Raw genomic sequence first — 25,771 nt, 5'->3', positions numbered from 1 at the left:
AGTGTTTCCGGTGGTGGTCAGTGCTGTTGCCGTGACAACACGACTAGTTTCCGCACAGGATGTGTTCTGTAAAAATAGATGATGGTCGTCCAGGAGGCGCCGATTTTCTTCAGCCTCTGGAAGAAGCAGAGAGGCCGCTGAGTTTTCTTGGCGATAGTGTCCTTGTGGCTGGACAAGGACAGGCTGTCAGTGGTGTTCACTCTCAGGAGATTGGAGCTCTCAACCCCCTTATCCTCTGCCGTTGATGTAAACAGGAATGTCTGCATCGCCCCGGCTGACTTCCTGTTGTCAGTAACCAGCTCTATCGTGTTGGTGAAATGGAGGGGGTGGGGAGTGTTGATACCAGGTCACAAAGCTCTCCAGCTCGGACCCGACATGCGGGTGGAGAAGGTTTACTGGAGTAAATTCCAACCGTGTGCAAACAGCACTGGCTCTGTGAACACGGGTGGAACTGTCCAGACGGACTGAAGGATCTATTTCCGCGCTTTCCCCGAATCTCGTCCTTCTCTCTCACTTTTCTCACTCTCACCTTCCTCACTCTAGTCTCTCTCCGCTTCTCCTCTCTCATCCCAAACTCTACTATCCCTCCTCCTCACTCTCCTCTATTACTCCCCACTCCCACTGCCTTACACCACTCTCGCACTAACCCCTCACCCTCTGCTTACTCCCTACCTTCCTGAATCCTGCATCACTCATATGAAACATATTCCTCCCGCGCCCTCCTCATCCAGCCGAAAGGCTTTATCTGCTGTTGCTTCCGCAGGACACGGATTTAATCAACTTCCGGTGACTCTAATTCACTGTCAAAGATAGAACGGGTAAAGTGCTCGGGGGAAGTTGAGAAGCAGGAGATACTGGGAAAATGGAGAAACAGGACTGAATGGAACCAGACAGGAGAGAAATTTCACTCTCACCCTCTGCATCTCCCTGTATGTCTCCCTCTCTCTCTGTCTCACTCTCTTTCTCTCTCTCTCTTTCTGTCGCCCTCCCTCTCTCTATCGCTCTCCCTCTCTCTCACACTCTCTCTCCTCTGTCTGTCTGTCTCTCTCTCTCACTCTCTCCACACCCTCTCTCTCCCCTCACTCTCTGTCTCACTCTCTGTCTCCGTCTCTCACTCACTCTCTCCCCATCCTCATTCTCTCTCTACCTTTCTGTCTCTCTCCCTCTCTCTCCATCTCTCCCCCTCTCACATTCTGTTCTCTCTCCCTCTCTTTCTCTTTCTGTCTCTCTCTCTGTCTCTCCCTCTCCCCACCATCCCTCTCTGTCTCCCTCTCTCTCTGTCTCTCTCACTCTCTCCCCACACTCTCACTCTGCCTGTCTCACTGTCTCTCCTCTCTCTCTGTCTCTGGCTCTCCCTCTCTCTCCATCTCTCCCTCTCTGTCTCGCTCTCTCACTCCCTGTACCTCTCTCTTTCTCTTTCACTCTCTTACTCTCTCTCTGTGTCTCTCTCTCCCTTTCTGTCTCTCTCACTCTCGCTCCCCCGCTCTGTCTATCTCCCTCTCCGTCTCTCTCACTCTCTCCCCACCCTCTCTCTATGCCTGTCTCTGTCTCCTTCTTCCTCTCTTTCTTTCGCTCTCCCTCTCTCTCCATCTCTCCCTCTCTCTCTCTATCTCACTCTGTTCTCCCTCTCTCCCCACCCACTCTCGCTCTCTCTCTGTCTCTCTCTCTGTTCCTCTATCTGTCTCTCTCTCTTGCTCTCCCTGTCTTTCTCTCTCACTCTCTGTTCCTCTCTCTCTGATTCTCTCCCTCTCGTTCCATCTCTCCCTCTCTCATCTCTGTCACTCTCTCTCACTGTTCCTCTCTCCCTCTCTCCCCACCCACTCTTTCTCTCCCTCACTGTCTTTCTCTCCATCTCTCTCTCTGTTCTTCTCTCTCTCTCTCTTCCTCCCTCTCTCTCTTTCTCACTGTTCCTCTCTGTCTGCCTCTCCCCCTCTCTCTCAGTCTCTCTGACTCTCCCTCTCGCTCCATCTCTCCCTCTCTCTCTGTCTCAGTCACTCTCTCTCACTGTTCCTCTCGCTCTCTCCCCACACACTCTCTCTCTCCCTCTCTCTTTCTCTCCATCTCTCTGTTCCTCTCTGTCTCTCCCTCTCTCTCTCTCTCTATCTCTCTCTGTCTTCCTCCTACTCTCTCTTTCTCTCTCTGTTTCTTCCCTCTCTGTCTATCTCCCTCTCTCCCTGTCTCTCTCACTCTCTCCCCACCCTCTCTCACTCTCTGCCTGTCTCTCTCTCCTTCTCTGTCTCTCCCTCTCTCTCTCCCCGCGCTCTCTCTGTCTGTCTCTCCCTCTCTCCCCACCCACTCTCTCTCTGTCTCTCTCCCTCATCTCTCTCTCTTCCTCTCTGTCTCTCTCCCTCTCTCTCTTGCTCTCCCTCTCCCCTCTCCCTCCCTCTGTCTATCTCACTGTTCATCTCTCTCTGTCTCTCCCCCGTCCTCTCCCTCTCCGTCTCTCTCATTCTCTCCGCACCCTCTCTCTCTGCCTGTTCTCTCTCTCTCTTTCTCTCGCTCTCCCTCTCTCTCCATCTCTCCCTCTCTGACTCTCTCTCCATCTCACTCTGTTCCTCTCCCTCTCTCCCCAACCACTCTCCCTCTCTCTCTGTCTCTCTCTCTGTTCCTATATCTGTCCCTCTCTCTTGCTCTCCCTGTCTTTCTCTCTCACTCTCTGTTCCTCTCTCCCTGATTCTCTCCCTCTTGCTCCATCTCCCTATTTCTCCATCTCTGTCACTCTCACTCACTCTGTTCCTCTCTCCCTCTCTCCCCACCCACTCTTTCTCTCCCTCTCTCTGTCTTTCTCTGCATCTCTCTCTCTGTTTCTCTCTCTCTCTCTTCCTCCCTCCCTCTCTCTTTCTCTGTTCCTCCCTCTCTCCCCACCCCTCCCTCTCTCTCTTTCTCTCTGTCTCTCTTCCTCTCTGTCTATCTCCCTCTCTCCGTCTCTCTCAGTCTCTCCCCACCCTCTCTCTCTCTGCGTCTCTATCTCTCTCTCCTTCCCACTCTGTCTCTCCCTCTCTCCCTACGCTCTCTCTGTCTGTCTCTCCCTCTCTCCGCCCCTCTCACTCTCTCACCACACCCGCTCTCCCTCTGCCTCTCTCTCTCTCTCTGTTCCCCCACTTTCTCTCAGTCTCTGTCTCTCTCACTCCGTTCCTCTCTCTCCCTCTCTCTCTCTGTGCCTCTCTCCCCCTCTCTCTTGCTCTCCTCTGTCTCTCTCACTCTCTGTTCCTCACTCTCTGTTCCACTCCCTCTCCCTCCAGCTCTGTCTCTCTCTCACTCTCTGTTCCTCTCTGCCTCTCTCCCCCTCTGTCTATCTCCCTCTCTGTCTCTCTCACACTCTCCCCACCCTCTCTCTCTCACTCTCTCACTCTCTTCCCACCCTCCCTCTCTCTCTGTATTTCTCCCTGTCCATCTCTCCCTCTCTGTCTCTCTCTCACTCTCTCTCCCTCTCTCTCTCTGTTCTTCTCCCTCTCTGTCTCTGTCTCTCTCACGGTATCTCTCTCTTTCTCCCTCTCTCTCTGTTCCTCTCTCTCTGTCTCTCTCCCTCTCTCTCTCTTGCTCTTCCTCTCTCCCCTCTCTCTCTTCCCCCCTCTCTCTCTGTCTTTCTCTCTCACTGTTCTCTCTCTGCCTCTCCCCTCTCTCTCTCTCTGTCTCTCTCTGCCTGTCTCTCTGTCTCTCCTTCTCTCTCTCTTAGCCTCTTGCTCTCCCTCTCTCTCACTCTCTGTTCCTCTCCCTCTCTCCCCACCAACTCTCTCCCTCTCTCTCTGTTCCTCTCTCTCCCCCTTGCTCTCCCTCCCTCTCTCTCTCTTGGTCTTTCTCTCTCACGGTTCCTCTCGCTCCCTCTCGCTCCATCCTCTCCATCTCTGTCTCTCCCCTTCTCCCCACCCACTCTCTCTCTCTCTCTCCCTGTCTACGTCTCTCTCACTGTTCCTCTGTCCCACTCTTTCTTCCTCACTCTCTCTCTTTCTGTCTCTCCCTCACTCTCTTCCCATCTCTGAAAATCTCCCTCTCTCTGACTCACTCTCCCCATCCTCTCTCTCTGCCTGTCTCTCTGTCTCTCACTCTCCCTCTCTCTCTGTCTCTCTCCTTCTCTCCATCTCTCCCTCTCTCTTTCTCTCTCTCACACTTTGTTCCTCTCCCTCTCTCTCTCTTTCTGTCTCTCTCTCTGTCTCTCCCCCTCTCTGTCTCTCCCTCTCTCACTCTCTCCCCACCCTCTCTCTGCCTGTCTCTCTGTCTCTCCTTCTCTCTCTCTCTTAGCCTCTCGCTCTCCCTCTCTCTCCTCTCTCCCTCTCTCTCACTCTCTGTTCCTCTCCCTCTCTCCCCACCAACTCTCTCCCTCTCTCTCTGTTCCTCTCTCTCCCCCTTGCTCTCCCTCCCTCTCTCTCTCTTGGTCTTTCTCTCTCACGGTTCCTCTCGCTCCCTCTCGCTCCATCCTCTCCATCTCTGTCTCTCCCCCTCTCCCCACCCACTCTCTCTCTCTCTCCCTGTCTACGTCTCTCTCTCACTGTTCCTCTGTCCCACTCTTTCTTCCTCACTCTCTCTCTTTCTGTCTCTCCCTCACTCTCTTCCCATCTCTGAAAATCTCCCTCTCTCTGACTCACTCTCCCCATCCTCTCTCTCTCTGCCTGTCTCTCTGTCTCTCACTCTCCCTCTCTCTCTGTCTCTCTCCTTCTCTCCATCTCTCCCTCTCTCTTTCTCTCTCTCACACTTTGTTCCTCTCCCTCTCTCTCTCTTTCTGTCTCTCTACCTCTGTCTCTCCTGCTCTCTCTTTCTCTCTCCCTCTCTCCACCCCTCTCTCTCTGCCTCACTCTCTCACCACACCCTCTCTCTCTGCCACCCTCTCTCTGTCCCTCTCTTTTCCTCTCCCTTGCCCTCCCTCTCTCTCTCTCCCTCTCCCTCTGTCTCCCTCTCTCCCCCTCTCTCTTTTCCTCTCCCTCTGCCTGTCTGTCTCTTGCTCCCTCTCTCTCTCCCTCTCTCTCTCTCTCCCTCCCTCTGTCTCCCTCTCTCCCCCTCTTTTTTCCTCTCTCTGCCTTTGTATCTCTCTTGCTTTCCCTCGCTGTCTCTCTCTCCCTCTCTCTCTGTCTGTCTGTCTCTCTCTCTGTTCCTCTCTCTCTCTCCGTCTCTCTCTCACTCTCTCTTTACATATACAATTCCTCAATTTCTCTATCTTTTCTTTTCCTCATCCGTAATCTTTTGCACCCTCCCACTCTTTCCTCCAAACATTCTTCCCGACACAGTCACTAACCTGCATCTTTCCCTTATTGTCTCTTACTCCGTTTATGCCTAACCTTCCGCTTGCCTCTCGCTTTCTCCCCAATTCCCCCTTTCATGTAGCTTGCTGTCTCCACCACCCACCCGTCCAGACCAGCACCCCTCCCCGCACTGTGATGACGGTTTTACACACTCAGTGGATTACAGATGTTGTATAATTTCTCGTCGGTTGGAAAGATTCAATGTTCTCTCAGAAGATAAAGGCTTGTGGTTTCTGGGAGAGGCCTGTTTGTTTCCGTTTAGTGTGCTGCAGAATAGGCGGCGGAGGAGTGTGGAGAAGGGGGGGGGGAGAGAGAGAAGAGAGGAGAGATTAGCGTAAATTGGGACAGTTGCTTTCAATGAATCAAGATACAGTGATAACTTTTGATTCGCATCCCGTCCATATAGATCAATTCATCACCTCAGGACTGGGAGTGCGGGGTCGCGAAATGTGAAGGGACAATTAATTAAATGAACGAATCATACAGACCAATTAATCACAGCGCTACATTAGGGAGATTGTGAAGTTGGTGGTCCATCTCTCAGGAAGTCAGAATGTTGTCGTGTGTGGGGTCTTTGATAGCATGGACTGTTTTATTGAGGCAGAGAGATGTGTAAACAGTGTCCACAGTTTCCATGAGGTACTGAACTTGTTCACAGCTCTCTGCAGTGTTTCCGGTGGTGGCCAGTGCTGTTGCCGTGACAACACGACCAGTTTCCGCACAGGATGTGTTCTGTAAAAACAGATGATGGTCGCCCAGGAGGCGCCGATTTTCTTCAGCCTCTGGAAGAAGCAGAGAGACCGCTGAGCTCTCTTGGCGATAGTGTCCTTGTGGCTGGACAAGGACAGGCTGTCAGTGGTGTTTACTCTCAGGAGATTGGAGCTCTCAACCCCCTTATCCTCTGCCGTTGATGTAAACAGGAATGTCTGCATCGCCCCGGCTGACTTCCTGTTGTCTGTAACCAGCTCTATCGTGTTGGTGAAATGGAGGGGGTGGGGAGTGTTGATACCAGGTCACAAAGCTCTCCAGCTCCGACCCGACACGCGGGTGGAGAAGGTTTACAGGAGTAAATTCCAATCATGTGAAAACAGCACTGGCTCTGTGAACACGGGTGGATCTGACCAGACGGACTGAAGGGTCTATTTGCGCGCTTTCCCCGAATCTCGTCCTTCTCTCTCACTTTTCTCACTCTCACCTTCCTCTCTCTAGTCTCTCTCCGCTTCTCCTCTCTCATCCCAAACTCTACTATCCCTCCTCCTCACTCTCCTCCATTACTCCCCACTCCCTCCGCCTTACATCACTCTCACACTGACCCCTCACCCTCTGCTTACTCCCTACCTTCCTGAATCCTGCATCACTCATATGAAACATATTCCTCCCGCGCCCTCCTCATCCAACCGAAAGGCTTTATCTGCTGTCGCTTCCGCAGGACACGGATTTAATCAACTTCCGGTGACTGATTCACTGTCAATCCCTCAGCGGAGAGGGAGGGAGAGGGTGAGTGGAAGTTTCAGGACTTTAGGAATAGGGAGAAACACAGTTGAGGGAGTTGGGAAGCGGTGAGGGAGGAGGGAGACTAGGGGATGACGAGATATGGGGAGAGGTAAGTGTGTAGAAGGAGGAGAGATAGAACGGGTAAAGAACTCCGGGGAAGTTGAGAAGCAGGTGTTACTGGGAAGATGGATAACCAGGACTGAGTGGAACCAGACAGGAGAGCAAGTTCACTCTCACCTTCTCCATCACCTTCTCCCTATCCGTTTCCCTCTTTCACTACCCCTCCTCTCTCTCTCTGTCTCTCTCTCTCTCCCTCTATCTCTCTCACTTCATTTCCTGCCTAAACGTACGAGTCAGTTGCAAAACTAAAGTTAACCCTTTCTGAATTGGTGGTGGATGGGGAAGATTTTACATTGATGTAGGTCCCCATCACCCAGGACATGCCTTCGTCTCATTGCTCCCATCAGGGAGGATGTACAGAACCCTGGAGACACACTAACTGGTTCGGGAACAGCTTCTTCCCTCCACCATCAGATATCTGAATGGTCAAAGAACCCATGAACACTTCCTCAGTATTTTCCCTCTCATTTTGCACTACATTTCAAATTTAATTTTACACATCCTAATTGTAATCTGTAGTTTTTATTGCTAAATATTGCAATGTACTGCAGACACAAAACAACAAATTTCACCACGTATGCCGGTGATATTAAACCTGATTCTGATGCACAAACACACACAGCTGGGCTCAGACATACAACACTCCCACATTCCTCCCTTTGTGACACCCTGCTTGCTCCGACGGGCCAGATGGCCTCATTCTGCTCTTATGTCTCACGGTTCTTATGGTCTCATGGACTATTTTCTAAATGGGGAGAAATTTCAAAAACTGAGATGCAAAGTGATTTGGGAGTCCTTGTGCACAATTCCCACAAGTTTTCTGAATTCAAAAGTCAAATTTAGGGGCTCAGCGTTGGGGACGTTGCAGGAAAGTGGCGTTGATATCAAAGACACGACCCACCCAGCCAACACACTTTTTGTCCCTCTTCCCTCCGGGAGAAGGTTCAGGAGCTTGAAGATTCCTACGGTCAGATTTGGGAACAGCTTCTTTCCAACGGTGATAAGACTGCTGAACAAGTCCTGACACGGATCTGGGCCGTACCTTCCAAATATCTGGACCTAACTTGCACTACCTTACTTTCCCTTTTCTGTTTTCTGATTATAATTTATAATTTAAATTTTTATTGTATTTACTTCGAATTGTACTTCTGGGAGCGCGAACACAGAATCAAACATCACTGTGATTATTGAACGCTCTAGTATCAATTGTTTGTCCGCCCTCAAACACTGTTGGGAGAGGTATGCTCCCATTGCCAGAGGGGTGTCAGTGGGTGGGACGCTGAGAGCCCGGCCGGGCCAGAGTTTGGAACCGGGACCGACTGAGGTCGGAGACCGGGAGCTGCGCCTCGGGTTTCGGCTGCAACACCGGCGGGTCGTGAATCCTTTCGAAGGCAGAGCTGAAGAGACTGGCGGAGATTCCGTGAGATGTTTCAGCTACACGGAGGGAGCCCGGCCTTTCCCCGCCGAGGATCGGGGCCTGTTGTCTGGAGTTGTCTCCCAGACCCGTCCCTTTCTGCCGGGAGACGGGAGCTGACCCGCAGCGGCTGCCGGTGGATCTCCGGAGCTCTCACCGCTCCCCTGTGCAATCCGGATGGCTGAAACCTTTAGAAAATAAGAAACAGTAGCAGGCGTGCGTGGCCAGTCAGCCCTTTGCGCCTGTTCTCCCCTTCCCTCAGAATACCCGATATTTATACTTTATACTTCTCTTTATTGTCACCAAACAATTGATACTAGAACGTACAATAATCAAAGCAATATTTGACTCTGCGCTTTGCGCTCCCTGAAGAACAAATCGAAGTAAATGCAATAAAAAATTAAATTATAAATCATAATTAGGAAATAGAAAAGGGTAGTACAAGGTAGTACAAGTCAGGTCGGGATATTTGGAAGTTGCGGCCCAGATCCGGGTCAAGATCCGTTCAGCAGTCTTATCACAGTTGGAAAGAAGCTGTTCCTAAATCTGGCCTTACGAATCTTCAAGCTCCTGAACCTTCTCCCAGAGGGAAGAGAAACAAAAAGTGTGTTGGCTGGGTGGGTCGTGTCCTTTCCCATCATCGCTGAGTCCCTAAATTTGAAATTTGAATTTAGAAAACTTGTGGAGAAAATTCCAAATATTCACCACAATATGGGTGAGGAAATTTCTCCGGATCTCAGCCCTGCTGAGGTAACCTCGGATTTTGAGTCTCTGACCCCTTGTTCAACACCACCCCGCCGCCAACCCCCACCTAGGAAAACATCATTCCTGCCCCTGCCCTGTGATTCTGTGTCTCTTTCAGTCAGACCACCTCTTATTTCTCTAGTTTTGAGACAGGCCCAATCATTGTAATCTCTCTGAGGACACTACCACAACCGAAAATCAATCTGGGAAACTTCTTCATTCCCTTTATCCGATAGGCTGCCTCTGGGACGGGGACCAGACCTGTGCACAGTGTTCCATGCAGGCTCTCAACAGGACCCCATATACCTTCAGAGGAGATCTTTATTCTTGTATTTATTCTATCACGTCTGCTCAGCCATTTCATCATGGCCGATCCATTTTTACTCTCTACAGCAATCGCCTGTCTTTGCCCCGTATCACGTCAGGCACTGACCAATCAAGAATCAATCAACCTCTGACTGAAAAATACATAATGAATTGGCCTCGCAAGCTGATTTCCACAGATTCAGTTCTCCCGGCGACAGAAATTCTCCTCATCTCTGATCCAAAAGGACACCCTTCTATTTTGAGTCTGTGTCCTTAGACATGCCCACCAGAGGAAACACCTTCTCCACATTCACTCCATCAAGCTCTCTCAGTATTCAACAGGTTTCAATCAGGTCACCCCTCATTCTTCTGAATTGCAGTGAATTCAGACCCAGAGCCATCGAATGATTTTCATATGACAAGACATTTAATCCTGGAATCATTTTCATGAACCACATTTGAAACCTGTCCGGTTTCAGCACATCCTCTCCAAGCTCAGGGGCACAAAACTGCTCCCAATACTCCAAGTGAGGTCTCACCAGAGCTTTATAAAGACTCAACAGTACATTTTTGCATTTATAGACTTGTCCTCTTCAAATGAATGGTGACATCGCATATGCCTTCCTCACCACAGACTCCTGCAAATTAACCTTCAGGGAATCCTGCGCAAGGACTCCCAAATCCCTTTGCATCTCAATTTTTGAAATTTCTCCCCATTTAGAAAATAGTCCATAAGACTATAAGAACCGTGGGAGATAAGAGTAGAATGAGGCCATCTGGCCCATCGAGTCTACTCCACCATCAATCATGGCTGATCCCTTGTTTAAAATCTCCTCCTCAACCCCAGATTCCAGCCTCCTCCCTGTAACCTTTGATGTCATGTCCGAACAAGAAGCAGTCAATCTCTGCAATAAATACTCCCAACGACCTGGCCTCCACAGCTTCATGTGGCAACAAATTCCACAAATTCACCACCTTTTGGCTAAAGAAGTTTCTTTGCATCTCTGCTCTGAAAGGATTCCCCTCTATCCTGAGGATCTGCCCTCTTGTCCTGGACTCTCCCACCATGGGAAACATCCTTTCTATATCTACATTGTCTAGGCCTCTCAACAGGACCCCATATACCTTCAGAGAAGGTTTTCTTCTATTCAAACCTTCCTTCCCATTCAATGCTCTTCATTTAATATCGAACTCAAACAGTGAACAGACACAACACAGCCTCAGCCATGAATTTAAAGGGCAGGTGTTGCAACAGTTTGAGCTTAATACCGGGGGCCACGGAGCAAGCAGGGTGTCACAAAGGGAGGAATGTGGGAGTGTTGTATCTCTGAGCCCAGCTGTGTGTGTTTGTGTATCAGAATCAGGTTTAATATCACTGGCATATGTGGTGAAACTACTGATTACAATTAGAATGTGTAAAATTATATTTAAAATGTAGTTCAAAACGAGATCGAAAATCCTGAGGGGATGTTCATGGGTTCTTTGCCCATTCAGAAATCTGACAGTGGGGAAGAAGCTGTTCCTGAACCGGTGAGTGTGTCTCCAGGGTCCTGGACATCCTCCTTGATGGTAGCAATGAGACAAAGGCATGTCCTGGGTGATGGGAGTCCTTAATTGTGGATGCCCTCTTTTTGTGGCATCATCTTTTGAATGTGTCCTGGATGCTGTGGAGTCCAGTGCCCATGAAGGAGTTGGCTGAGTTTTCAACTTTCTACAGCATTTTCCGATCCTGTGCAGTGGCCTCTCCACACCACGCAGTGATGCAACCAGTTAGAATGCTCTCCACGGTGCATCTTTAGAAATTTGCAAGTGTCTTTAGTGTCAGTCCGATTCCCCTCAATCTCCGAATGAAATATAGCCGATGAGGTGCCTTCATTGTAACTGCATCAATATGTTGGGCCCCGGATAGTTCCTCAGAGATGTTGACAGGCAGGAAATGGGAACTGCTCACCCTTTTCACTTCTGATCCCATGATGAGGACTGGTGTGTGTTCCCTCGACTTCCCCTTCCTGAATCCACAATCAATTCCTTTGTCTTCATGATGCTGAGTGCAAGGTTGTTGCTGCGACACCACTCAACTTGCTGATCTATCTCACTCCTGTACTCCTTCTCGTCACCGTCTGAAATTCCACCAACAATAGTTGTGTCATCGGCAAGTTTATAGATGAGCCTAGCCACACAGACGTGGTATTGAGAGAGTAGAGCAGAGGGCTGAGCACGCATCGTTGAGGTGTGCCGGTGTTGATTGTCAGCAAGGAGGAGATGTTAATTCTGATCCACACAGACCGGGGTCTCCTGGTGAGGATCCAGTTGTAGAAGGAGGTACAGAGGCCCAGGTTTTGGATCTTGTTGATTACAATTGAGGGTCTGATTGTGTTGAATGCTGAGCTGATATCAGCAGCCTAAATTGCTTTTATCCTGGTGATCTAAGGCTGAGTTTGAGCCAGTATTTTTTGACAGATTGTGGCGATTGGCAAATTGCAGCGGGTCCCTGCACACAGAAGGGAGTTGATTGACCATGACCAACCCCTCAAAGCACTTCATCACAGTCACTGGGCGATAATCGTTGCGGCAGGTCACCCTGGTATTTTTGGGCGCTGGTATGATTGTCGACATTTTTAAATGTGTGTGTGTGTGTGTCTACGTGTGTTCGCACACTTGAGCAGAGAGACAGAGCATTTGAGGGTTTTTGATGCAGGAATATTTCCAGTAGTTGGTGTGCCTCGAAGGATGGGTCACAGTGTTGGGACGACCATTCAGATCAGAACAAAATAATTTACCCAGCAGACCGAGCTCACAACCCGCTCTTGTGTTTCAGAGTTATTTACAAATTGGAATGTACAATTTAAAATGTGCAAAGTAAATTTATAATCAAAGTATACGCATGTCACCATGTATAATCCTGGGATTTGATTATATTGTAAATTCAGTAAACTCAAGAACCATTATACGATGAATGAAAGATCGCCCACAACAGGACAAACAAAACAACCATGTGGAAAAGACAACGAAATTCAAATACAAAAGAATAAAACTAATAAATAACCCAGAAATAAAAATTAAGAACATGAGATGAAGAGTTGTTGATTGTGTCCATCGGTTGTGGGAATGGTTTAGTGATGGGGCAAGTTAATTTGAGTAAAATTATCCCCTCTTTTTTAGGACCTGTTGGTTGAGTGTAATAACTGTTCCTGAACCTGGGGTTGAGGCTCCTGAGGCTCATGCACCTTCTTCCTGATGGCAGCATTGAGGAGAGAGCATGGCCTGGGTGGTGGGGGTCCTTGATGATGGATGCTGATTTCCTGTGACAGCAGCCCTCAGAGATGTGCTCAGTTGTAAGGAGAGTTTTACCGTGATGTACTGGGCCATATCCACTATTTCTAATCGGATTTTCCTTTCAAGGGCTTTGGTGTTTCCATACCAGGCCATGATGCAACCTCTGAACATGCTCCCCACCACACATCTGTCCAAGTTTGTCAGGGTTTTAGATGTCATTCTGAATCCATTCAAGCTTCTGAGCAGGAACAGACATTTCCCGCTTTCTTGTAATTGCACTTGTGTCCCGGGCTCGGGACAGATCCTCTGAAATGTTCACACTGTGGAATTTAAAGTTGCTGAACGTCTCCACCTTTGAGCCCCGATGAGGATTGCCTCATGGGTTCCTGTTTCCTCCTCCAAAGTCCAGAACCAGTTCATTGCTCTTGCTCTCATTGAATGAGAGGCTGCTCTTGGACCACAAGACCATGAGGGACAGAAGCAGAATTAGGCCATTTGGCCCATCAAAACTGCTCTGCCACTTCATCACGGTAAATCCATTTTCCCTCTCAGCTCCATTTTCCTGCCTTCGCCTTGTATCCTTTCATGTCCTGACCGATCGAAAGTCCATCAACGTCTGCCTTAGCAAAAGGAAAAGCAGAATCCGTCATCAGGGCAAGATGAGGTGCGGCACCTCCCACTCCATACACATCCATTTCTGTCCCTCCCCCCTCCCCACTCTCTAGCCTACAAACCTCTTTTACTCCTTACCATTCTCTTCTCTCCCTCCCCTCTCTCAACTTTCTCAACTCTCTCCTCTCTCACTCACTCTCCTCCCCTCTTCCACACTCTCTCCCCACACTCCCGCAACTTTCTGCTTCACTCTTTCCTCCCCAATATACCTCACTCTCCTACACTTGAATCCTCTCTCCCCACGTTCTCTTTCTTTCACTCTCACCCCTCTCTTTCCTCACTCTACCCTTCCCTTTTCCCCTTTCTCCACCTCTCTCAAGTCTCCCCCACTCTTCCCCTCATCCTCTCTACACCCCCTCTCTCAGATCAATGATTCTGTGCTCTGTTTACATTTGTTTAGTAGATTGTTCGTATCACTTGTTCCTTTATCAATTCTTTCACTCTTTGTTTTAGACTTGGGATTGTGTTTTTCATTATATATTGTACTTCTCACTTACTGTAATCTGACAAACAATCCCGCAGCATCCTCGACAGTTCCTACTCCCCACTGATAGAATCCTCTCATCTTGCTGATCTCGGTCCGACACGTCCACTCTTTATTATTTTCCATAGAGGTTGTCTGAACTGCTGAGTTCCTCCAGCATTTTGTGTTCTCCGTTACACCTCCTCCTCTCTGCCCCTTTCTTTTCCCATTTCCTGCACGTCTCTCCCTTCCTCCATTCTTACCCATCTCTCCCACGTGCTCACTCTCTCTGTCCCTCTCTCACCCCAACTGTTCATTGCAGTCTCTCTGTCTCCCCCTTTATCACTCTCTCTCTCTCTCTCACACACACACACACACACACACACACACACACACACACACCTCTCCCCTCTGTTACTCTCGCAATCACTCCCACACTCTCCTCCACTCCAGCCCTCTCCATCTCTCCCACTTTCACGCTGGTCCACTCCTTCCTTCCCACCCTCTCTATCCCACCCCTGTTCCCGCTCTTCTTCTCTTGTTTGCCCAGATTTCACATAAAATTGTTTTCCCTCTCTGCCTGCCCACCCTCTATCGCTGCTCACGTTCTTAGCCTCCACCTTCCTTCCCCCTTCCCTCGGTGCCTCTCTTCACCCTCTCTCACTGCACCCACTCGCTCATCCCACTCTCACCCTCTTCAACCTACCTACCCGCACTGTCCCATTCTCTCCCCCATAGTCTACCCTTTGTCTCTTAACATATCTCTACCTCACTCTCTTTCTCTCCTCACCTCTGTCACATCTGTCCGCCACGGACAGTTAGACAGAGATGGAGAGCGAGGAGTGAAACTGACCAAGTCAGCAATTAATTGTATCGGCATTGGCTTCGGTCAGTGACCCCTGCTCCGCCTTGTTCCCAGACTGCATATCTTTTCCTCCATCCGTGCCTTTATAGTACACTGAGAGTGAGAGGGAGAAGGGGGAGAGGGAGGGAGAGAGACAGAGAGAGAGGAACAGAGAGTGACGGAGAGAGAGACAGAGAGAGAGTGAGAGCGTCAGCGTGTGAGGAACAGAGAGAGGGGGTGACAGAGAGAGGGGGAGAGAGGGAAGGCCAAAGAGGGGGGGAGAGAGAGGGAGAGAGACAGAGAGAAACAGAGAGAGAGAGAGAGAGAGAGAGAGAGAGAGAGAGAGAGAGAGAAAGAGAGAGAGAGAGTGAGTGAGAGAGAGGAACAGAGTGGGAGAGAGGAACAGAGAGTGAGAGAGACAGCGTGTGAGGAACAGAGAGAGGGGGTGACAGAGAGAGGCAGAGAGAGACACAGAGAGAGACGAACGGGGGGAGAGAAGCAGAGAGTGGGAGAGAGATAGAGGGAGAGGAACAGAGTGAGAGAGAGCGCGAGTAAGGAACAGAGAGAGGATGGGGAGAGAGTGAGTGAGAGAGGGACAGAGACACAGACAGCGAGAGAGGGAGTGAGAGAGTCAGAGAGAGTGAGAGGGAAAATAGAGGGGGAGAGAGGGGGTGTGGAGAGAGAGAGAGAGAGGAGAGTGAGGGAGAGGGGGAGAGAAGAGGAGCGGGAGAGAGACAGAGGGAGTTTGAGAGAGAGAGAGGGGGAGAGGGAGAGAGAGAGAAGGAGTGGGAGTGAGAGAGGGAGACGTATAGGAAGAGGGAGATGGAGAGGGTGAGAGTGAACTTGCTCTCCCGGTATCTCCTGCTTCTCAACTTCCCCCGAGCTCTTCACCCATTCTATCTCTCTTCCTTCTACACACTTACTTCTTCCCACATCTCGTCGTCCCTTAATCTCCCTCCTCCCTCGCCCCCTTCCCAATTCCCTCAACTGTTTCTCCCTCTTCCCAATGTCCTGATACTTCCCCTCGCCCTCTCCCACCCTCTCCGCTGAGGGTTTGACAGTGAATCAGAGTCACCGGAATTTGAGTAAATCCGTGTCCTGCGGAAACGACAGCAGATAAAGCCTTTCGGCTGGATGAGGAGGGCGCGGGAGGAATATGTTTCATATGAGTGATGCAGGATTCAGGAAGGCAGGGAGTAAGCAGAGGGTGGGGTATCAGTGTGAGAGTGGTGTAAGGCGGAGGGAGTGGGGTGTATTGGAGGAGAGTGAGGAGGAGGGATAGTAGAGTTTGGGATGAGAGAGGAGAAGCGGAGAGAGACGAGAGAGAGGAAGGTGAGAGTGAGAAAAGTGAGAGAGAAGGACGAGATTCGGGGAAAGCGCGTAAATAGACCCTTCAATCCGTCTGGACAGATCCACCCGTGTTCACAGAGCCAGTGCTGTTTGCACACGGTTGGAATTTACTCCAGTAAACCTTCTCCACCCGCGTGTCGGGTCGGAGCTGGAGAGCTTTGAGAGCTGGTATCAACACTCCCCACCCCCTCCATTTCACCAACACAATACAGCTGGTTACTGACAACAGGAAGTCAGCCGGGCCGATGCAGACATTCCTGTTTACATCAACGGCAGAGGATAAGGGGGTTGAGAGCTCCAATCTCCTGAGAGTGAACACCACTGACAGCCTGTCCTTGTCCAGCCACAAGGACACTATCGCCAAGAAAGCTCAGCGGCATCTCTGCTTCTTCCAGAGGCTGAAGAAAGTCGGCTCCTCCTGGACGACCATCATCTATTTTTACAGAACACATCTTGTGAGGAAACTAGTCGTGTTGTCACGGCAACAGCACTGACCACCACCGGAAACACTGCAGAGAGCTGTGAACAAGTTCAGTACATCATGGAAACTGTGAACACTGTTTACACATCTCTCTGCCTCAATAAAACAGTCCGCATTATCAAAGACCCCACAAACGTCGAACATTCTGACTTCCTGAGAGATGGACCACTAACTTCACAATCTGCCTAATCCAGTGTTGTGATTAATTGGTCTGTATGATTCGTTGTTAATTAATTGCCCCCTCACATTTCGCGACCCCGCACTCCCAGTCTCGAGGTGATGAATTGCTCTTTATAGACGGGATGCGAATCAAAAGATATCACTGTACCTTGATTCATTTAAAGCAAATGTCCCAATTTACGTTCATCTCTCCTCTTCTCTTCTCTCTCCCCCCACCCTAACTCTGCCTGTCACTCTCTCGTACTCTCTCTCCTCTCCCCCCCCCCCCCATTCTCTGTGCCTGTCACTCTCTCCCTCTCTCTTTCCCTTCTCTCTACCCCTCTCCTTTCCCCTCTTCTTCCCCCTCTCTTACATCCTCAATTACCCTCTCTCTCCCCCTTCTCCACACTCCTCCACCGCCTATTCTGCAGCACACTAAACGGAAACAAACAGGCCTCTCCCAGAAACCACAAGCCTTTATCTTCTGAGAGAACATTGAATCTTTCCAACCGACGAGAAATTATACAACATCTGTAATCCACTGAGTGTGTAAAACCGTCATCACAGTGCGGGGTGGGGGAGGGGTGCTGGTCTGGACGGGTGGGTGGCGGAGACAGCAAGCTGCAGCAAAGGGGGAATTGGGAAGTAAACGAGAGGCAAGCGAAAGGTTAGGCATAAACGGAGTAAGAGACAATAAGGGAAAGATGCAGGTTAGTGACTGTGTCGGGAAGAATGTTTGGAGGAAGGAGTGGGAAGGTGCAAAAGAGTATGGATGAGGAAAAGATGAGATGAGGAATTGTATATTTATAGAGAGAGAGAGAGAGAGAGTGGGAGAGAGAGAGAGAGAGAGAGAGAGAGAGAGAGAGAGAGAGAGAGAGAGAGAGGAGAGAGAACTGTGGAGCAGAATTGAGTACTGGGGCACAGGTAAATATCATCTCTGAACTGTCCCACGCTCACATTGAAATCCTCTGGGAATTGAGATATTCACCTGGTGAACAAACGATGTCGGTTCTCTTCTCTCAGATCTCTACTCAGCCTCGGTCTGCCTCTGGTCTCCCCTCAGCCCCCATCGCTACAGAGGAAACAACTGAAGCCTCTCCAACCTTTCATTCCCTCTGATCGATGAGGCAACCCCTCCATTTCCAGAACATTAACTCTCACCCGATCCTCCCTCCGCCGTAACAGGGTTAGAGTCCCTCCTGTTGTGAACCACCGACCAGCGGTTCTGTGCTGGCGATAGAGTCACCCGGATGGTGAGATGTGTCCAGCTGCCAGGGACAGGGATGACTCCGATCAGGTCCCTGGCATTCTAAAGGGGGAGGGCGAGCAACCAATTAAAAATGTTACCAGTTAAAAATGTCAGCAGGCCCTGAAAAGAAATTTTGTGAGTTAGGTAAGGGGTTTGGGAACCGATGTGCTACCGCCGAAGGATGAGGTAGTTGGTTTGTAGACAGAGACAGTATGTTGTGAGACTGCTGGCAATGAGAGGCTGCTGATCGGGCAACCTGGCAGTCGACAGGATGAGTTGCAATGGAAAAGATGCACAGAATCTAAAAGGCTGAACACAGGACTGAAGGTATTACATTTGAATGCGCGCATTGTGCAAACTGACGAGGAGGAAGAGCTGCGGACTGGCATACATGAGGTTTTGGGCATCACTGACAGCGTGGCCCTGTTGGTAAACATAACAAAATCAAACCATCAGAAAGAGCCGGCATAGGGTCGGAAGGTGCTGAGTCGTTGTGGGGAGAGCTGAGGAACTGCAAATACACAGAAAACCCTGGTGGAAGTTATGTGCAGACTCCAAACAGTGGTAAGAATGTAGTCTACAAACTACAACGGGAGATAGAAATGCAAGTCAGCAGGTCAACGTTACAGTAGTCATGTGGGATTTCAGTACACAAATCGATTGGGAAAACCCGGTTGGGGCTGGATGCCCCGGGGGAGAATTTCTAGAATGCCTGCGAGGTGGCTTCAGAGAGCAGCTCGTGGTTAACCCCACTATCGCCAAATCATTTCGGTTCCTCGCGGCCCGGTAGAACATGCATTGCGGCCTGGTGGCTGGGGACCACTGCACTAAGGGATCTGCTATTCTGGTTAGGGTGTGATGCAATGAACCGGGATTGACTTTGCAATTTGAGAAGGGGAAGCACAACGGAGATGCAGTGTTGAAGTGGAATGAAGGAAACTGCAGAGGCATGAGAGAGGAGCTGGCCAAAAGTGATTGGAAAAGACCTTTGGCACCGATAACGTCAAAGTAAGACTGGGTGGAATTTCGGGAAGCAATTCAGAAAGCACAGGATATACACATCCCAAAGAGACAGAAGTTTTCAAAAGGCAGAAAGTCCATAAGACCATGAGGTGCAGGAGCAGGTTAGGACATTCGGCCCATCGACTCTGCTTCAACATATCTCCATATCATCCTGGTTGATCCAATTTCGTCCCAGACCCAATCTCCTGTCTTCTCCCCGTATCCTTTCACACCCTGAACACTCAGCAATATATGACCTTCTGTAGTAAATGTACAGAGAGACGGCCTCCACCGTTGCCTGTGGCAAAGAATCCCATAGATTCTCCACTCTGGCTGAAGAAACTCCTCCTCATTTCCGTTCTAACAGGATGCCCTCCGTTATGGCTCATCCGGTCTTCCAGCAATCACAGGAAAAATCCTGCCCTCATCCACTCTATCATGGCTCCTCCTTCAACGAGTTCACCCCTTATTTTTCTGAATTCTGGCCCAGAGACATCACTGGTGATATGACAACCTGTTCAATACTGGAACCATTTTCGTGCCCCTCCTCTGAACCCCCTCGAGATTCAGCACATCCTTTCTAAGACGAGGAGCTCAAACCTGCTCAAAATACTACAAGTGAGGCCTCACCAGAGCTTTTAAATGTTTCAACATTTCGTCTTTTACCTTTTAGTCCTCATGAAATGAATGCTCTGTATACAATCTGCCGTTTCCAATCCTAATCTGCCGAGCTCCTTCTGTGGCCTCTCTACGTCCTCAGAACTACCTTTCCCTCCATCTCTGTTCATGTCCTCTGCAGACTTTGACTGTGTAACAAAGCATTCAAATATATCATCCAAGTCATTGTCATATAGCAGAGAATAATCGGTCCCATCACAGACCCCTGTGGAATGCCATTGGACATCTGTAGCCAGACAGAAAACGCTCCGTTTATTCACACGTTCTGCCTCCTGTCAATCAGCCACTGCTTTATATGTGCTGGACTCTTTCTGTAATACCATGGGCTCGTAGCGTGTTAAACAGCCTCATGTCTGCCACCTTTTCAAAGGCCTGAAATTCAAAGTACACAACATCAACCGATTGTCTTTTGTCTAACCCGCTTGTTATTTCTTCAATGAATTTCAACAGATTTGTCAGGAAACTATGCTGACTCCGGCCCTTTTTATCATTTGCCTAAAGAGCATTGAGACATCATCCTTAACAATCGAATCCAACATTTCCCAATTTCCCTATTCCTCTCTCTCTCTCTCTCTCTCTCTCTCTCTCTCTCTCTCTCTCTCTCTCTCTCTCTCTCTCTCTCTCTCTCTCCCTCCCTCCCTCCCTCCCTCCCTCCCTACATTCCCTTTTCTCTTTACTGCCCCGTCTCTTCATATCCACTCCCTGTCTCTCTCACGGACCCCAAACCCCCTTCTCTCTTCTACTGCCCTCTCTCGCTAATCTCTCTCCCAGGCCCCACTCCCCCTTCTTTCCTCTTCCCACTCCCCCGTCTTTCTCCCAATCGCACTTCGTTCTCTGCATTGCAGGGGCAAATCTAGCTACAACAACACCACCATCAGTACGGCCACCAAATCCGAGGCAGGGGGTGCCCCCAGCCCCCAAACCGCCCAGCCAGACCATGCCCACTCCAACACACCCTCTGCACCTCCCTTACCTGGAACTGCCTCGCCTGCCCTCAAGACAGAACAGAGATTTCCTGAGACAGGAAATGCCACCTCAGCCACCAAGGCGCCTCATGACAGACCTTCTCCCTCCATCCCCCATAGGATGAAGGCCAGGGCCCCCGGCGCTTTTGCTCTCTCGCCCCCTCCCGCCCGGGGGACCTGAGGCCACATATACCTGTTGTAGTGCACTGGGGAAAGGGAAACACGCAGAGGTGGATGGCTCTTGTCGATACAGGTGCCCAGCACACCATCCTCCCAGGCAATCCCGCCGCATAGCGCGCTACAGCCCCTTCGAGCGCCAGCTACTCGCCCGTTACCTGGCGTTCATCGACACAGAACACCAAACAGGCACCGACCCTGTTGTCCTCCGCCCCCACCTCCCCATAATGCGATGGGTCACGTCCCCTGATTCCTCCCACAAAGAGGGCCGTTCTCCATTGTCAAGTGGAAGCTACATTGCGGAGCGGGCTGAACCCGGTCCTGAAGGGGTCAGCCGCCTCCATGAACAAGTCATGGCTTTCCCCCAGTCCCAGAACACTGCCCCGGACATCCCCAAGGTACAACCCTCCTCAGCGTGTTGGGGCTTTCCCCCAGTCCCAGAACCCTGCCCCGGACATCCCCAAGGTACAACCCTCCTCAGCGTGTTGGGGTCAACCCTTCGATTCCCTCCATCCCGACGACAAACTGCACGCCTGGTTCACAGACGGCTCCAGCCGCTGGAAAGGGGGAGACCATTGTGGACAGCGGCAGCACTTCATCCTGCCACGGGCAAAATTTACCACAGAGATGGAGGGGGGTTCCAGTCAACTTGCCGTGCTGGCAGCAGTAGCCCTCCCCCTCCAAAACACCACCGGACCAATCCACATCTACACTGACTCCTGGGCTAATGGCATTGCGGTGTGGATGGGCACCGGATGCATTCCGGCCCTCACCCCATCTTCCCGTCACCACAACAGGGACCGTGTTCCCCTCGACCTCACCTACCACCCCACCAGCCTCCGGATCCAGCATGTTATCCTCCGCAAACTCCGCCACCGACAACAGGACCCCATCACTAAGCACATCTTTCACCTCCGCTCCGTCCACCGCAACAGACAGGATCTCCCAGTTGCCACCCACTTCAACTCTGCTTCCCATTCCCATTCGGATATGTCCATACATGGCCTCCTCTACTGCCATGATGAGGCTAAACCCAGGTTAGAGGAGCAACACCTCATATACCGTCTGGGTAGTCTCCAGCCCTTTGGTCTGAACATTGAATTCTCACATTCACGTTGTACCTAATAGCCTCTATCACATCCGCCTCCACCACCACACGATATTCACTCCAGACTCCCACCATGATGGGAATGAAAAACAAAACTTGAAACGCAAATCTCCTTTAACCATTCTGAGTCAGGTTTTTAACATCATTGTTTTTTCTAATTGTTTTTTTTTCGACAGCAGCTATGCAGAGAAAATATACAAAATTACACAAAATTACAAAATACTTCAATAGTGCAAAAAGGTCCAATGAGGATGTGTTCCCCCTTTCCCCTGAAGTGCATGCCCACTGGCAATGGACATTTCCTCCTTAGAGAAAAAATCCCAGCTGTCCACTCTGTCTGTGTCTCTCACATTCCTGTAAACGTCTGTCAGACCTCCCTCAGCCTCTGCCACTCCGGAGAAAATTCCCCGAGATTGTCCGGTCTCACTTTATCCAGGCAGCATCCTGTTAAGCGTCTTTCACTCACCAACCAAAACCTCTTCATTATTCCTGCATTCGAATGCAATTCTCCAGATCTGGTTAAACTAGAGATTTATACAACTGCAACATAACTGCCTGACAATGGAACCACTATCTGGGAGTTATGAACTCGGATTCCAAGATCCCCCTGTAGATCAACACAGTCCAATCTCACCCCATGAATATAACAGCAAAGAGATAATGCTGAGGCTTTATAAGACACGAGTCAGGCCACACTTGGAGTACTGTCAACAGTGTTGGGCCCCACATCTCAGACAGGATGTGTTGTCATTGGAGAGAGTCCAGAGGAGGTTCAGAAGGATTATTTCGGGAATGAAGGGGTTAAAATGAGGAGCACTTGGCAGCTTTGACCCTGTGCTCACTGGAGCTCAGAAAAATGCGGGGCATCTCATTGAAACCTACCGAATGTTGAAAGGACTGGATAAGGTGGATGTGGAGAAGGTATTTCCTATGGTGGGGCACAGCCACAAAGTTGAGGGGCCACCTTTTCAAACAGAGGTAAGCAGGATTTTTTTTTATTAGCCAAGGTGTTTTGGATCTGTGGAATGCTCTGCGACAGACTGCGGTGGAGGCCGAGTGTGTGGGTATATTCAAGGCGGAAGTTGATCGTTTCCTGATCGGTCAGGGCATCAATGGATATGGCGGGAGGTCAGATATCTGGAATTGAGTGCGATCTGGGATCTGCCATGATGGAAAGGTGGCTGACTCAATGGGCTGAATGGCCTAATTCTGTTCCTATGCCTTATGGCCTTATGAACACAAGCCCCCTCAATCATGATGAATCTCCTCTGCACTCTTCCAGCACAAAACATCCTTTGTACAGAATGCTAAGCGGAACTGAATGTAACTTTTCAAGAACGTTGTCAAGTCAGGCAGCATCTGTTGAGGGGAATAGCAACTGATGGTTGGGACAGAAACCCTCAATTACGGCACTAACACAGGCGCTTCGGCCCAACCTTTCCATACCGTCCTACAGTTCATTTAAACTAATCCCTCTGCCTGTCTTTGACACAGAACACAGAAATCTACAGCACATTACAGGCTCTTCAGCCCACAATGTTGAACCAACCATGTAACCTACTCCAGAGACTGCCTAGCATTTCTTGATCGTATATCCCTCTATGTTTCTAAGCCCCATGAACCTATCTAAGAGTCTCTTAAAATATCCTATTGTATCCACCTCCACCATCGCTGCCAGCAGCCCATTCCATGCACCCACCATCTCTCTGTAAGAAACTTACCCCTGACATTCCCTCGGTACCAACTTCCAAGCAGCCTAAAACTACGTCCCCTTGTGTAAGTCACTTCAAGCCTGGGAAAATGCCTCCGGCTATCCACATGGTCAAAGCCTCTCATCATCACCTATATCAGGTCACCTCTGATCCTCCGTCGCTCCAAGAAGGAAAGTCCAAATTCACTCAATCTATTATCATAAGGCTGCTCTCCAATCCACGAGCAACATCCTTGTAAATCTACTCTACACTCTCTATAGTATCCACATCCTTCCTGTAGTGAGGCCACCAGAACTGAACACAGGACTCCCAAGTGGGGTCCAACTAAGTCCACAGCCCTGCCGTGTTGGGGTACAATTACTTATGTACAGGTTCGGAGAAATATAGCTTCAACATCACCTCACAGCTGTTGAACTCAATCCCACCGTTGATGAAGGCCATCACACCAGACGCCTTCCTAACAACACTGCCAACCTCCACAGCAGCTTTGCACGGACATGGACCCCAAGATCTCTCTGACCCTCCACACTGCCAGGAATCTTACCATTAATATTATATTCTGTGTTCAAATTTGACCTGCAGAAATGAATCTCTTCATCTGTGTTGAACTCCCTCTGCCACTTCCCAATTCTGCATCCGAGGCGAGGAAATAGATTGCTGAGCCTCTGGCTAGGATCATTATGTCCTCATTGTCCACGGGAATGGTACCGGAGGATTGGAGGGTGGCGAATGTTGTCCCCTTGTTCAAAAAGGGTAGTAGGGACAGTCTGGATAATTATAGACCATTGAGCCTTACATCTGTGGTGGGAAAGCTGTTGGAAAAGATTCACAAAGATAGGATTTATTGGCATTTAAAGAATCATGGTCTGATCAGTGACAGTCAGCATGGCTTTCTGAAGGGCAGATCGTGTCTAACAAGCCTGATGGAGTTCTTTCAGGAGGTGACCAGGCATATAGATGAGAGTAGTGCAGTGGATGTGATCTACATGGATTTTAGTAATGCATTTGATAAGGTTACACACGGTAGGCTTATTCATAAAGTCAGAAGGCATGGGAACAAGGGATGTTTGACCAGGTGGATTCAGAATTGGCTTGCCTGCAGAAAGCAGAGAGTTGTGGTGGAGGGTGTACATTCGGATTGGAGGGTTGTGACTAGTGGTGTCCCACAAGAATCAGTTCTGGTATCCCTAATTTTTGTGATTTTTATTAACGACCTGGATGTGGGGGTAGAAGGATGGGTTGGCAACTTTGCAGAAGACACAAAGGTTGGTGGTGTTGTGGATAGTGCAGAGGATTGTCAAAGATTGCAGAGAGACATTGATAGGATGCAGGAGTGGGCTGAGAAGTGGCAGATAGAGTTCAAACTGGAGAAGTGTGAGGTGGTACACTTGTAAGGACAAACTCCAAGGCAGAGTACAAAAAAAAAAAAAAATGGCAGGATACTTGGAAGTGTGGAGGAGCAGAGGGATCTGGGGCTGAACGTCCACAGATCCCTGAAAGTTGCCTCATGGGTAGACAGAGTAGTTAAGAAAGCTTATGGGGTGTTAGCTTTCATAACTCGAGGGACAGAGTTTATGAGTCGCGATGTAATGATGCAGCTCTATAAAACTCTGGTTGGGCCACACGGAGTACTCTGTCCAGTTCTGGTCACTTCACAATAAGAAGGACGTGGAAGCACTGGAAAGGTTACAGAGCAGATTTACCAGAATGCTGCCTGGTTTAGAGAGTATGGATCAGAGATTAAGCGAGCTGAGGCTTTACTCTCTGGAGAGAAGGAGGATGAGAGGAGAAATGATAGAGGTATTGTTGATATTAAGGGGAATAGATAGAGTGGACAGCCAGCGCCTCTTCCCCAGGGCACCACTGCTCAATACAAGAGGACATGGTTTTAAGGTAAGGGGAGGGAAGTTCAAGGGGGTTATTAGAGGAAGATTTTATACTCAGAGCGTGGTTGGTGCGTGGAATGCACTGCTCGAGTCAGTGGTGGAGGCAGAGACACGAGTGAAGTTTAAGAGTCTACTAGACAGGTATATGTCGGAATTTAAGTTTAGGGAGGCAGAAGCGACTCGCTGATCTCCGCCATGGCGATGGAGCGGAAGAGAAGGGGCTGGTCAAGGGCCGATTTCCTCCAGCCTATCGGAGCTCAGACTTCACACTGAACCCTGCTGTCATTGGCTGTAGTACCTGTCGCTCAAATGGGAACTCGGAGGGTGATTAGTTAATGTGAACGTCAGACAGCCTTCCTGTCTTTATGAGTTTGGATTTGGATTTATAACGGGACAGGAAGCAAATTGGGAGAAATGTGAGTTTTTATGTGATGGTG

The 25,771-nt window shown here is 49.7% G+C and overlaps 1 protein-coding gene across 1 annotated transcript; it reads left to right on the top strand.

The window, feature by feature from the left end:
- Window positions 1-20,157: 20,157 nt before the first annotated feature.
- On the top strand, window positions 20,158-23,985 carry LOC132385781 (uncharacterized). The gene is made up of 2 exons (XM_059958005.1): window positions 20,158-21,026; window positions 21,094-23,985. The coding sequence occupies exons 1-2, from the start codon at window positions 20,856-20,858 to the stop codon at window positions 21,751-21,753; spliced, it is 831 nt and encodes a 276-aa protein (XP_059813988.1). The 5' UTR covers window positions 20,158-20,855; the 3' UTR covers window positions 21,754-23,985.
- Window positions 23,986-25,771: the final 1,786 nt, after the last annotated feature.

The sequence above is a fragment of the Hypanus sabinus genome, assembly GCF_030144855.1.
Source record: "Hypanus sabinus isolate sHypSab1 chromosome X2 unlocalized genomic scaffold, sHypSab1.hap1 SUPER_X2_unloc_21, whole genome shotgun sequence".
NCBI lineage: Eukaryota > Metazoa > Chordata > Chondrichthyes > Myliobatiformes > Dasyatidae > Hypanus > Hypanus sabinus.
The sequence above is the reverse complement of the archived record's forward strand: the minus strand, read 5'-3'. Positions and strand labels throughout refer to the sequence as shown.

Bases quoted from the DNA above. Each gene is read 5' to 3' on its own strand.
- LOC132385781 (XM_059958005.1), top strand. From the start codon at position 20,856: ATGCGATGGGTCACGTCCCCTGATTCCTCCCACAAAGAGGGCCGTTCT. The intron at 21,027-21,093 runs GTACAACCCTCC...GACATCCCCAAG, and splicing joins CTGCCCCGGACATCCCCAAG to GTACAACCCTCCTCAGCGTG.